The following is a 14,226-nucleotide window of genomic DNA, read 5'->3' as shown; positions in this document are numbered from 1 at the left end:
CTCATATATTCAATTGCTTATGTGTACGGAAGTTCCACTGTTGTGACATTTGGACGGTGGAAGTAAGCCCTGAGGATCATTGATGGACGTTCATTTTCAATGCATTAAAAGATGTTTTACTATCCCATAAACATGTGCATTATTAAGTAAAACTAATTTTATAGCAATTTATTTTATTTTTCTCCTTGACAGATTGCATCAGAGATCAAAGCTGAACAAGGAAACAACAAACCCCGGTAAACGCAATGATGGTGATAGTGCAGCGTGAAACTGGATCATTGCTCGACAACAGAACCTGTCGCACCTAACTGGGGAAAGCACAATAGACAATGAAACGGCACAAGCCCGTTCGTGATGTACATTCGGAAAAGACTTGGCAGTGTTGTATGTTGCACGTATGTGCCTACCGTTCCCTGCCGAACCCTGCAAAGTGTCCGTGAGCCGTGAGTGTGAGAGTAATCAGTGCACAGTGGCAACCCTTCCACCCACCGTAAGATGCCGTGGGGTTGCCTCTGCTCAAAGGAGAAAAAACGTCCCCAAATCAGCAGTCCGATACTGAGCGTAAGTATGGCGGGTGGGCAGCGTATAAATAAAGAAGAATTATTGCATTAATGCAAGTGTTTTATGAGAGCAATTAATTAGATCATTAAACTGTGCGAGATTAGTGAAATAATTGTGTGTCCCCTGTTTGGAAACAAAGTTGTTTTGCGCGTACATTGTTCGTGTACGTCCCGATGGCGAAACAGTCGCGTACAGATAATTGCACACTCCATATGCAAGCGTTGGTTGTCACCTAATGCTGGACACCTTCAATTGCGTTATCTCATTTTTTCTGTCATTTTTCCCTTTTATCGAAAGCCTCTTTTACCGTCTTCCGTTTTATGCAACAAGCGCTCAAAAGTACACACACACACATCCGGACAGAAGAAGGAGAAGGAAAAAACATGATTTTCTCCCGCACACCCACCTCGGAATGATGGATAATGTTGGGCCATCGCTGGTACATGCTTGTAGGTGGAGCGTTCCTGCCTCGAATGAAAATGACAGGCACTGCAATTTCCATTCACAACAATCATCCATTCACGATGGTGCAGTCCGTTTGTAGTGTCTCGGTACCATGCCAGTATGGATCGGTAGATGCAGCCTTGCGCTGGGATGGTGTCGTGAATGACCTAGATTTTTGGTTTATGCTGGCTTCCTTTTTTTTTTTGGTAAGCTTAAAATGTGGGTTCAGCTTTGTTTTTATTTTTCTTGCTTTCTACAATTGTTTAAGGCAAGGATGTGGCAAAGCAAAAAATGGCGATGCTGCAGTGTAAATCACTGTTATGTTTTAATTTATGTGCATCCTTGGCAGTTAATTAACAGTTACAGGCAGCATAGGACACAGCAGCAGCCTGTCTTTGGCATTTATTTAAGAGATGGGTTAAAACTTACAACGAGCTTTTTTTCGATTTGTTAATTGGTTTATTATAAAATAATACAATTTTTAGGAAAAATGCTAAATTTAAGGTATTGAGATCAATGATTTAATTATGTTCTTTTTTAACATTTCCCTTTTGTTTGGCTATGTAAATACAATCGCATACGAACGGTAGAAATTAAAAAGGAAACATGCAACAGATTTGCTGGGAAAAGCAGGAACCACCATACTTTGTGGTCGTGATCTTTAAATCATGAACCGCATGCAACAAACCACAAAGTAATACATATTGCATAGCACTTTCGCACGGATATTGCTGTGTGCAGTATGGTTTGTTGGTTTGCAAACCGACAGTTCGTGTGTGTTTTTTGCTCACCCATTAAACTGCCTGCCGGAAATTGTACTCTCGCCGATGCGGTCCACTCCGGTTTGGTGGCTGTGGTGAAGAAAGTAAGCTCATTGCAACGAGTCCAGACCCAATCCCATCGGGTCCTAACGGGTCCTATATATCATAGCTTACATGTCAGCAGTGTTCGATCGAATCATTATCCAATTATCGGTTACTGATAGAAGTTGGCCATCGCTACAGTCGGTCGACCATTTGCCTTTGGTTCGTAAAGTGACGCCAGCATATTTTGTTTGCCACAACTCACAGCGTGAAGCCAATGAAGCTGTCCGCTGGAGAAGAAGTGAGGGTAGAAAATAAAAAGAGCAAGTTAGGGAAACGAAAAACCACAAAGGTTGCAAATTTCAACGCCAATTCTTCAGCTGTCCAGGTGACGGATGTGGGAAATTTTAGCAACAATGCCATGTTTCGCTAGATAGGACATGCTGTGATCTTTGCGATTTTTTTTTATTGTTGAAGCTTTATTTGGTTGTAAGTCTGTAAAGCCAGTATAGTTCCTATAAAGAAACCAGGAAGGTTTGGCAAAGGTGGCTAACGATAACATTTCATTTAATTAAGCCATTACTGCGAATAGTCTTTATTCGCATTATAAAATGTCCGATTTGCACGCAAGAACTGTTTGATTTTGATCGTTATTTGTGACCCAATAATAAGCTTTCTACCCTTTTTTACTAAAAAAGAAATACTAGGAATACGCTTTTTAAAAACTTTCCAAACTTACACTTTGTTCCGGAAAGTTAAACACGTTAATGAATTTGAACACATTCACCACCATAAAGCAGAGCGAAAATCATCGTTCTGCGGCCATTTTTTCTTGCTGTTCCATTGGGTGAATGATGGGTGAGATCCTGCTAACGTGTGCAAATCGAATGGTTTAGAAAAATTCAATTAGTCTTAATTTTTATCTTATTTCCCGATCTTCACGAACGCACAAGCACGATCTACTAGATGTTGGGCTCATCGGTGGATTGGGAAGCAGATGGTGCTTCCGTGTGGGCACATACCAAGGGTGTCTCCCTATCCCGAAAATTCGAGGCCAAAAGTCATTTAAATGAATGGAGTTGCGTTTGGCAAAACAAAAACAAACGGCCACTGTGATATTTTCCACCTACTGGTGCGTTCGAAATTCTACACTTTCCCTTTCCATCAACCCCAGCGAGATTCCGTATCCGATCGAAACGAACCTACCTTCCTGGCTGTCGGGAAGCGAACTATTCTTGACGGATATGTCGGATTAGCTACGGATAAGCATTGCATCACAATCGCTGCCAGTGTACGGTGTTAGGTTTCCATCCTAAAATTCTAATTGCATAAGCAACGATGCATCAAATCGGACGGCTGTCTACTTGCTCCAACCCTGCGAGGCAGCAGGCCATGTGCCAGGGCGTGGGAAGGACAGAAGGCTACTTGAAAAAAGAAAAGCGAAAGCAAATATTTATCTACCGGTGCAGGAGTGTACCGCGAAAAAGGCAAAGAAAGTATCAATTATCGGTACTGCTGCTTCCATTAAATCCGTCAGTATGGGATGCGTTCGTAAGCGCGATCCCTGTGTCAGGGCGAAAGAAAGAAGGAAGGAGGCATATGTATCACTCTAGTGTTTTTTTTCCTCTAAGCGTTCTTTTCCGGGTCACGTGTAAGTTTATTGTATCAGCTGAAGCCGGGAGTTGGAGCGAGCTCTCCCATGGCATGAAAAAGGGCAACCCGCAAACGGAAAGGTGACGACAGATTTACACTGGCTCTTAGCGATACCGTTGAAACAAGTGCTCTGCCCCGGAGAAAGCACGTTACAGGGAAGGAACCACCATCGCAAAGACAACCCGCAAGTGTCGATGTAACGCCGTCGGAAGCCTAGAACAAAACAAAGGCCACAAACAGGGTGCCGAAGTTGCAGGCGGGTCCTCAATGAATCCAAACGCTTGGGCACGTCAAGATTATTGTCGCTGTCACAGAACAGGCTGTCAAATCACTTAAACTCAATTTATGCTGTTGCACGCCGCAAATCAATAAAACCGGCCCTACACGCATTAACAATGATGGATATTCAATATTGAAGTGCGTTCGTTTACGCAACTAGAGCCGAAGGGTAGTACGCAACGTTTGTCTGGAGAATGTGTTGCAACTTTGAAGAACTCTTGGTAAACGAGCAGAGTAAGAAACACACGGAGACAGTTGTACTATCAACAATCCAAAAGTATCTATTTCTCTATGCAAATCGTATTTTACTTTCCACTGCAAATAATTCAAAGGAAGACAAATAATATCCGTCCTGGTTCCCCGGCACGTATCATCTTCTGGACCACATCGAGCGTTCAAAACTCTCGCACCATATAAGTGCACCCTGTCGGTCCACCATAGCCCGTATCTGGTTCGGGTAGAACCGAGGGTAAAACTTTTTAATCACTCGCCCAGTGGTCCACCAGTTGCCACGGACCCGTGTCGTGGTCGTAAGTGTCCATAAATCTCCATTCTCCAATCGTTCGATGTCTGATTATCGTGGAGCATTTTGGGGTACACTCGGGCCTTCACTGGAGTGTACAGGCATGGTTGCCAGAAAACGACCAAATCGCTCGTTGACCGGTCAACTGGCGACCGGGTGGCATGCTGGGTATTCCTTGCGTCTAGGCGGCTGCAATCTGTTACGGACAGGAAATTTACGAGCGAGCGCAATTGTTCCGTCCCCGATAACTGTTGCCGGAAAATTGTAGATTGAAAATTTGCCCTGTCGTAGAGCGGTTGGAAAAGTCGAAGCGATGGGTTATGCAACGAAGGAAAACTGGTAAAATAACCTTTCAAAAACTAACATCGATGAAAGTTATAGTTCATTCTTGCGGTGAAAACGTTTTCTCGTGTAGTTACACGTTTAGTTTTTTTTTGTTGCTAACTTGAGTTGTCAATGTTTTAATTTTTAATGGCAATGTTTTTCTATTTCGAATCGTTTCACCCCTCACCAGCCGGACGATACGCAGAAGCTTCAGTTGCTTCCCGCCGTTAGACGTCCGTTGCTATCGGATGCGGAGAAACTCGAGGAACGGTTGCTGGCCCCGAACGCGAACGCCGACTTCGACAACGAAAGCAGCGAAGAAACGCAACCACCGAACGATGCCGGGCGCGATCGACTACAGCAGCAGCTGCTCCAGAAGTCACGTCTCAAGTCCTCGAATCTCAAAAGCACTACCTACACTCGTAACACCGAAAACGACAAGCTAACACGCCACCTTAACACGGTAAAGTTCAGCTTCGATGAACCCGTACTCCAGAAGCCGGATGGACCCCCGGGAGTGGGAAGGCCACTTCGGAAGCAGACCGACCGGGGCGACCCACCACCGAAACCGGACCGTCGAATAACCACCGCAGCAACGCAACAGCTTGTGGTGAAGCTGCCGGAAACCGGTGGCAACGTATCGTTGGACCACCAGCATGGCAGCATCACGTCCAACGCTGCGGACGAGATTGATTGCAACGGAAACGGGAACTATGATATTGTGCCGTCGATTAAGATTAGCGAAGACGGTGTCGACCGTGCTGATGCGGCAGGGCGGACGGAACACAAGGCCGGCGCACAGGTGGATGAGAACAAGAACGAAATCCTTGTGCCGGGTAGTAGCGAAGGAAGTATACCCTTCATCGACGAGGATCCCACCCAGATACTGAGACAGCTGAACGCGAACCCACAGCGTGGTCAGAACTTTCATGACGCTCGTATCATCACGCTCACACCAAAGAACGTTGGCTCCGAGGCAACGCGAGCGGCAGCGGCGTCGGTAGCAACACCGGCCTCAGAACAAGGGCACCGGGAGGCCCAGTTACGGCTGCTGGCGGACACTAAAAAGTTTACTCGATTTCTAGTGGAACCACCGCCGGTCGCTAGTGTGGAGGCGGTTAAGTTTACGCACATTTTTCAAATTCTGCCACCCTCGTACGATCGGTTATGCCAGCAGTGCCACAAACCTTTACATCTGGACATTGGGTTACGGTGCGTGGTGTGTGATTTCACCTGCCATCAGCAGTGTGTGCGGTTGGAAAAGGTAAGTGAAACATAGTTCACAAATGATTTAGAGATTAAGTTGCGTATTAATTTAGAATACTTAAGAAAAGAAGTTGCAATCGTTGGCACGAAACGAACGGAGTTTGAATGGTCAACGTTCACTGTGCAACGCTTTGATAGTTCACGGTAATTTCAATAGATGGCGCTGTCGCGAAGCGTTGCGATGGTTCATAGAAATGCTAAGCGTGGGCAAACAAATTCCAAAACCATTTTCAACAATGTTACCCCTTTGAAATTCATATTTTAGCATGCGTTGTAGGTGTTATTTACAACAAAAATTAAATATTTCAATTTTTTTACAACTTTTAATTAATATTAATATTACGTCCAACAAAATGTATTTGAAAAAATATTACTAAACACTCACACCTCTCTTCAGATGTCGAAACTTCATCACTAAACAAGTGCTTTCGTAATCGTAATTTATTGCACACATATCACTGGTATGCAAACAATCACATTTACCAAGCGTGAAAAAGGCATCCAATTGCCACCTCCAGCAAAATTCTGGCGACCCTCACCATTCGTTGCGTTTACTATTTGCTTAGCAGTTGTCAATATTGTTCTTGTGTTGTTTTTCGTTGCTGATGCTGTCTCGCGTGATTTTTATGCTAAAACAAACATAGGTTGTACGTTCGTTCATTTGCATCCATTTCGATGATCCGCCCGATTGCCACGAGCATAAGAACTTACGGGCGGTGACGGACCGGGGCGTGGATGAAAAACAATCAAGAACACGTCAAAGTTTGTTACCGTCGTGACTTGCTCGTTGGCCATTTCAACGGGCGAACGGGTTTCTTTTTTTTTCGGTGAGCAAACATGAACGATCGACCACGAATGCATGTGTATTTTGTTTGGTGGTTTGTTTTTCTTTTTTGGATGGTGGTTCCTCATTGTTTCACTGATGACTGTCGAACTGAAATTGCACTCGTTGCACTAGTCATAAATTTAAAATTTAACCGCTCAACATTAAGATGTGAAATGGGTTTATTTGCATTTGAAATATTATTAGATATCCGAGCGTATTTTCTTTACAAATAAGGGCAAATTAGCCAAACAAGTTTCACGGTGCCAGTCATTCGTCGTAAGACTAGCGAGACTAGAGGGGCCCAATCGCTGGCGCTCATTCTGTTGCGTCTGTCTTCCGTCAACCATCGCACACGGCCGGATGAATTCGATCCAACCGCCTTTTGTCCTGCGGCCGGATCAGGTTCGCCTACACCCTGGGTGACAATCGAAATCGGTACGAGGCACAAACACCTCCGGGCTCCTCGTCCGATCACCGTGCCGCTCGTAACAAATTACGGTTCGACAGACCAGAGTGGGGGCTTACCATTCAAGGAAATCCAGTCTACGGGCACACGGGCCCACATTGGCATACTCGGTGCACCTGAGATGCCTGTGCCCGTGAATTATGTACTGTCGGGTATAGCGCTGTGTACTACGGCTTTTTGCGAATGAATGATTTAGCACAGACCGAATCGAGCGAATGAATGAACCGGCACAGCAAAACACAAAACTTACACCGGTAAACAAACCACCACACTCATCGATGCGGCTGTACCTTATGCAGTTTGCCCAGTTCCGTCGCTTCCCGGGAGTGGGACGAGCGGTTTGCCATTCATAAAATTGCGGTGTTATCAATCCCATTGGGGCCCACCCAACGGATTCCCTCCGGGCATCAGTCTCCGTTTCAGCCCGTGCGTTGTTCTTATTAATGCACTTTTTTTTTGCATCCACGGGAAGTTTTCAATTTCCAGCTTCGATGAGCATCGCAAGATCGCTGGCTGGAACGGTGGAATGGAACTGCACTGGAATGGGGGAGGATGTTCGGTAGGAAGTGTTATGTTTCATCCGTATGCGCTCACGCTTACGCTTGCTATGGCCCTTTTTCGGAGGGCTCTACGCGCAAAAACACTGACAGTCCCGACCGCAAGGAAAAGCGGAGCAGTACCGGCCACACCAAGCAAGATGTTAAATCGATTCGTTTTCTCTTAAGCAAAGATGCATCGTCTAAGCGCTGGTGAATGAATGTGGCGAATGTTTATGGTTTCCTTTCTGTTCATGTGCCGTCGATTGGTACAGAGGAGGAGCAGAGGCGCGCCGGTTGAGGTCAAACAGGGGGGTTGGTCGGGATGCAGTTTCGTTTCGGTGGTTTATGTTTCACTTTCTAGTGTGTCAACGGTGGGAACGGGCTACGTTTGCGTACGATATGTATTTCAATGTACCACACCCAAGCTGCTAACTCCCCAACCTTTTCCATGCGGGGGATGATTTTATGCTCAATAGTTACGTTGAGGTTTTAATTGAAAGGTGCAATTTTTTCTACAACTCTCAATAACAAACAGTGAGGTCGCGGTAAGACCTCACGATCATTTGTATAACTTTGTTTCCTCGACTTTCGAATCAAATCATCAAGACACCCACACGCTGCAGGGGCGAGAGAATGTCGAATAGTGCTGAGTTTAAAGGAAGCGCTTATTTTAGCACGCGACTTCCAACTATTCCTGAGTCGGAACTGCACTTAAGACAATCGCTCCCACAAAATACAACCACACCGAACCACACGTTGATTGTTATGTTGGAGCTTCCTTGGGGATTCTCCAACGTTCCTTCAATTGCATTGCACTGCTGCACACACACCACCTCACCAAGGGTCACCCCCTCCCCCCTCCCTTCTCGGATCCCTTCGATGTGAAGTGCGCGCCCACAGACGGTTCCGAAAAGAGTTGTTAAGTGGCACGCCACAGCAACATCGCCAGGAGAAGGTAACGAAAATAAATGCACTTATCATCCACCACCAATCGCCCATCCACCACCGGTGGATGCGGTGGATCCTTCAAACCGGATCCGCCCTTTTATAGGCCCTCGCGGCAGTGCAGCATTCCATCGCCGATCGATTTGTCACGCTGCCGGTACTTGCTGCGGTCCTCGGCGTCCCCAAAAAGGCCGGACCCAACAGCCGCGACTCCGGCCACGATACGATCGCGTCCGCCGCCTACCGAAAACAGTGGCGTCGGGGAAAATCGGTCGGTTTGATTCGCGTTCTAGGGGCCCGTCTAATCCAAAAACTAATTTCCTGTCGTGTAGATCAAGTTTCCCGCGTTTCAACACTAATCCGACCGAAAGCAAACAGCGTGCGGCTGTATTGGCTGTGTACGGTGCGGTAAAGCAAATACGCACCACACACAAACAGAATATTTTACCACACGGCGCAGCATCCAACCGGAATGCCGGAAGAGCGAGCCGTGGAAGGGGTGGAACGTTCAAGCACGAACGGATGTGCCGTTTTGCATTTGACGCCGCACACGCTGGTGGCGGCTGGATGGTTGCGTTTTGTTGTGTATCGTTCTTCACACACCGACTGGCACGAAAAGGCACAAAAAAAATGTATCGAACGATCGGCAACGATCGATCTGGTTTGTGATGTTCGGTTCGCTTGTTTGCTTTTTGGTACATTTTCGGTGCAGTATGTGGCTGTTTTTCGTAACGACGTTCTTTTTATTTTCGTGTTGTTTTATGTTTCAAACGTAGTTTGTATTTGGTTCGAAACTTATGTTTTCTAAAAACCTTAATAAAGCACTTTTTTGATAAACTTTGGGTAGATACAATTGGTGATTGATTGTAACGCTTCGTAGTGGGGACAATCGTTTAATCCATCTGGCGGCATCTTTACCGGTTAATTTACATACCAGTCCACTCCGTCTTGTTACGCCATCACTTGCGGACGGTGACTTATGGACCGCGCTTCACTAAACTCCTGGCATTTGCATTTCAGCTGACGGTTCAACTTGTTGATTGCTTCGTCGCAGCAACCGATGTTAAACCGATTAGCATACTATCTTGCGCGCCAGATCCGCAACCACCTCCGCGTGGTCAGCAGCGGACAGTTTTCGTTTGTGTGGAACTGACACGGCCTACGAGGCTGACCCTTTTTTTCGTTCACTTTCGTAAAACTGTGCCTCCGCTTCTGCCACACAAATGCCACACACAGAGCGGAGGACGCGGATCTCTCGTCTATGCCCTTCGCAAATGCATTGTTGCGGATGGGATTTTCTCCCTCGTTGCTATGTGTGGTTTCGTCTAAGCATTCCGCAGCCAAAACATAAAAGGGTTCTGGAAATGTGGCTCCTTCGGTAAAGGCGTCGATGAGGAGGATGCTGTTGAGCGCTCTCAACAGTCCCACGTTCGGAAGCCCTTGAGAAAGAAATGTCGGGGCGCTGCATCTTGACGAGACCCTTCGATCGTACAGCGTTGGCAGCGATGCACACCTCCGCATGGTGCGGTCGGAAAAGAAAAGACCCCGAACAGCACTTTGCCGGCGGAGAGCGAGAGATAAAGGGAGAGACTACGATGGCTGTATGCTCATGGGAGATGTACTCGGAACACCGCGAGCACACTATGAGACCGCGGGGGACATATTACTGAGATAAGGTATTTATCTAAATAGTAAATTTGTCTTATAATCATTGGAACTAACTGAATTTTGGTTTGGCTTATTTTTTGAAAAAGTAATTTGGTTAAAAATGAATTTGTTAATCAATTATACATGCTCGGTCTTGTGGTGATCCGAAGCAACAACCGGTCTTGATCTGTCACTGGAGTCATTTAAACCACTCACGGTCCAGCATTGTCGTCTGCCAATTCAATATCTCGGCATTGCTTGGCGACGAATCAACGCCATCACTCCATCTCAATTTGGGCCTATCACGCCTTCTTTGCTCGATTGGATGAACTAAAAAGACTTTACGGACTAGGCCTTCTGGTGTCATTCTCATGACATGACTAGCCCACTAGAGCCCGACGAGTCTAATTTTATAAGATGGGGAGTTCATCGTAGAGCTCCTTATTGTAGCGGCTCCTCTATTGTCCTTCTACATCAAATATCCTTCTAGGTTTCTTCCAATATCTAAGAAAATAGATAAGTTCTAAGAATTGATTTAACATAAATACTAATTTTTGCATGGTAAGATATATGATTTTCATATAATTTAATTTATGATGCGATGTTCTAAAAATATTTGATTTATTATTTTAATGTTTGTTTATTTAAAAAAAGTTGTATTGTTTCTTTATGAGTTTTTTTTTGTTTATTTATAAAGGTTTAGAGTTTCTGAAACTACATTCGCCTCTCTAACTCATTATGAGTTTCAAATGTGTATTATTTTAAGCCATGTATTTGAGGTATTATTAAAAATATTTAAAAAGAATTATTTAGATTTTTTTGAGGAACTTTAAAGTTGTGTTTAAAGCAATAAAACTGTTGCTAGTTTTGGACCACGAATTGCTTTCAATTGTTTTTATTCAACCATCACCCATGACCATTTCGTGTCCCATGGTGCTTTCCATTCCGTGAGCATTTCTTAGCAGCGCGCGAGCTCTCGCCAAGCAAGACGACGCGATGGAGACGCATTTTGTTTTGATTCGTTGCCGCGGCTGGGTTCGTTTTTCTGTTTCTCGCGTTCGCTGGCCACCTACTTACACTTGCTTGCATTGGTAAATCGGCATCGTATGTAGCGGCCGCCACAGGGGCACACGTGGGAAGGTGGTGCAACGAAACGTAGAGAGTGAGAGAGAGAGAGAGAGCGAGGAAAAGTACGTGTGCGTGTATTTGGTTGGGGTTGAACCGCGCGCGCGGTATGTTTTTGGCGAGATCGACTCACATGCTCGCGCGCCGCTGATAAGTGGATGGTGTAAATGTGCAGGTGTGACTGTGTGTTTGTGTTTGTGTGTGATAAGGTACAGCATGCAGTGTAATCATAACCACCAGTGCCACATATTTGCGTTATCGTTATCTTTCAGTGATCGATACACCGTACGCGACATCAAGTTTGTTTGTTGTATTGTGACACTCACGCACGAGTGCTATCGATCGTATGTTCGAAAACAACATATTCCGTGTAAAGTGTGACCGGACGGCTGTGTAATGGTGATGAGTTTGGTTGTTACACCGCCACAACACAGACGCGAATAATGCAAAACCGTGTCTGGGGCGGGCATTTTGGTGCGTGTGCATGTGTGTGTGATTAAAGCGTTTTGTTATGATCGTACCCCGGGTTCATGTTTGCCGAATGCGCGTCTTCACGCTAAACCCTTCATTGACGAGGTTTCGATCGCAAACCGTTCGCTCATCCAACTCCCCTTCGACCCTTCCCCCTCAACTGTACGTGTTTCGGTGCGTAGAGCGCGTGCGAAGGAAGTGCGAACCCTTTCCTGACAAGGCGTCGACAGGCGTTATGACAGCTGGTGATTAATTGCGTCAGTTAGCGTCAGGCTGTGATTGAAATCTGCGAACGCGTGTTTGTGTGTGTGTTTGTATTTTTTCGGTGAATAATTCCCATTCTTCCGGAACAAGGCTCGGGAGGACTACCGAAGCCATATGCCGCCCGCCCAAGGGTGAAAGTCCACTTTCGCAAACGCCCCGGCCGATCGGCCGGGACGCTAAAGATCGCCCGCTGTCAGAGCAACCGACGCGAGATGAAGGAAAGAAATGACGCCAAAGGGAACACCGTTATCAACCGAGAAAAGCCTCTCAAACACACAAAGCAAACCAAAAAACAAAACGCACCCGGTAGGCGCGTAAAGGTACGGGGGCCGCAATCAGGGGCGGTGGTAGAAAAAGAAAGTAAAAACACACCGATCATCGAAAGTGATCGCGAGCGATCGAGGGTACGATCCCCCGAGATGCGGCACACGGTTCCGAAAAGGAACGCGTCTATATGATGTTTATGTTGGGCCAACATATCGATGCCATCGATCCTAAGCATATTCCCACCCACCTGAAACTCCACACGCCGACTCCTGTTGTCACCGTGTGCGTGCGTGAGTTCGCGCGTGGGCTGCCGATAGCTGGGTCAGTTTGTTTTTTTTTTTTTTGGTCGGACAGTTTCGAAACTCATCTTTACCGCGACCCCAAAAATGGACTCCGCGGATGACGGTACGTTCGATAATCATAATAAAAAAAAAGGCAGCAAAGCACCATCGATCGATCGACTTTTCACTGGCGATCGTTGCTGGGAAGATCTAGCTCTAACTCTCGGCTGTAGATATCATATGTCTTCCCTTTCGATTAATTGGTGTTAAGTTTCGCGTTTTCGGACATTGATTTTAATGATGGCCCACACTCGTGGATACATGTGGCCTTTATGTGTCGTTCTGCTCTAAATGGAAGCAGTTTCGGTTGCTTTCAAATGCAACTTTTGCTCGCACCACAAACGCATCTCGAACCGCTCGATTCGGGCGGAATAAATTTGAAGTCCACCGCTGAGGTGTTCTATTTTTAATCGCACACAAATGGCGGCCACTTCTGACCATGCCTGTGACACTGTATGGCACTGCGAGTTTTGGCCCTCGTGTGTATTTGTAGGACACACGCCAAGACGGGGCGTGAAAGCACGTGTTTGATTTTAGCTTCAGTTTGCCCGTAGGGCCGGGGGGAAACATGTACAATGCTCGCACTGGTTTGAGTTTCATTGTAAAAGGAAAAGCGTTTTTATCTACTAGCTGAGGTGTATTTTTTTGCGGTTGCTGTAGTGCACATACTTTCGCCTCAAATGTCTCTAAACCCCATTGCACCATGGTGGCAAAACAAAACAAAAAATCCCGGTCACGTCACCATAAATCATCGTTTTTCGTTGACTCTTAGCGATGGTTCGCGCCCGGTACCGTTTGCTACACCTTCTGGTACGCGTGGACGTGTGTGTATGGTAAAATAAAGATGCTTCCTAGAACGAGACTATTGGCAACACTCTGTGCGTTTGCTTCCCGGTAGGCACCCGAGAAGTGCACCGTTGCACATTCACCTGAGCCAGCCGGAGTGTACGCTCCGCACGTGAGCAAGGTGCCAACTGATCAAGGAGACGGCAGGCGAAAAGAAAAAAAAGAAACCCGCCGTACTTACGCGCATACCAAGCCTGGGGGTTTAAAAAAGAAATACGCACACAGTACACAACATGTAGAGCACTGTTCGGTTGTGCCGGTGCCAACCAGGCACTGTCAAACGAGAGTGACAAAGTCATGTCGTATGCGGGCATGACCCTAATGGTGCGCACCGGCCGTCTCGACGATTTCCTTCATCGACACGGGTTTGCCGTTGGCGGCACGCTTTCATGTGTGTTGCTGGTGGCGTCCGGGGTGAACTTTGGATAAAAAGCTGAGCGGAGCAAGACAACCGTTGACAAATCGATGCGTTCTGGTCGCTAGTTCCTGGTGAGCGCGCCAAATTGCTTCCCTGGCGTCCCTGGGGTCCCTGGGATCCGTACGCTGCGACGCGTTGTGTATCCTCTGATTTGTGGTTCTCAGACCTTTTGGGGAAGGATGCTCTCGGGTTGAGAAGGTGGGCTAATGCTAATTAAA

At 46.4% G+C, this 14,226-nt stretch overlaps 1 protein-coding gene across 1 annotated transcript in view; it reads left to right on the top strand.

The window, feature by feature from the left end:
• The first annotated feature begins 495 nt into the window (after positions 1-495).
• Positions 496-14,226, top strand: part of LOC128719189 (uncharacterized) — a 115,207-nt gene continuing 101,476 nt past the window's right edge. The window contains exons 1-2 of the mRNA XM_053812811.1: positions 496-561; positions 4,778-5,851. Coding sequence (XP_053668786.1) covers positions 496-561; positions 4,778-5,851 — 1,140 coding nt within the window. The remainder of the gene's footprint in view (positions 562-4,777; positions 5,852-14,226) is intronic.

This window comes from Anopheles marshallii, chromosome 2 (genome assembly GCF_943734725.1).
Source record: "Anopheles marshallii chromosome 2, idAnoMarsDA_429_01, whole genome shotgun sequence".
In the NCBI taxonomy this organism is placed as follows: Eukaryota; Metazoa; Arthropoda; class Insecta; order Diptera; family Culicidae; genus Anopheles; species Anopheles marshallii.
Note: the sequence above shows the minus strand (reverse complement) of the source record. Positions and strands in the feature narration are given on the sequence as shown.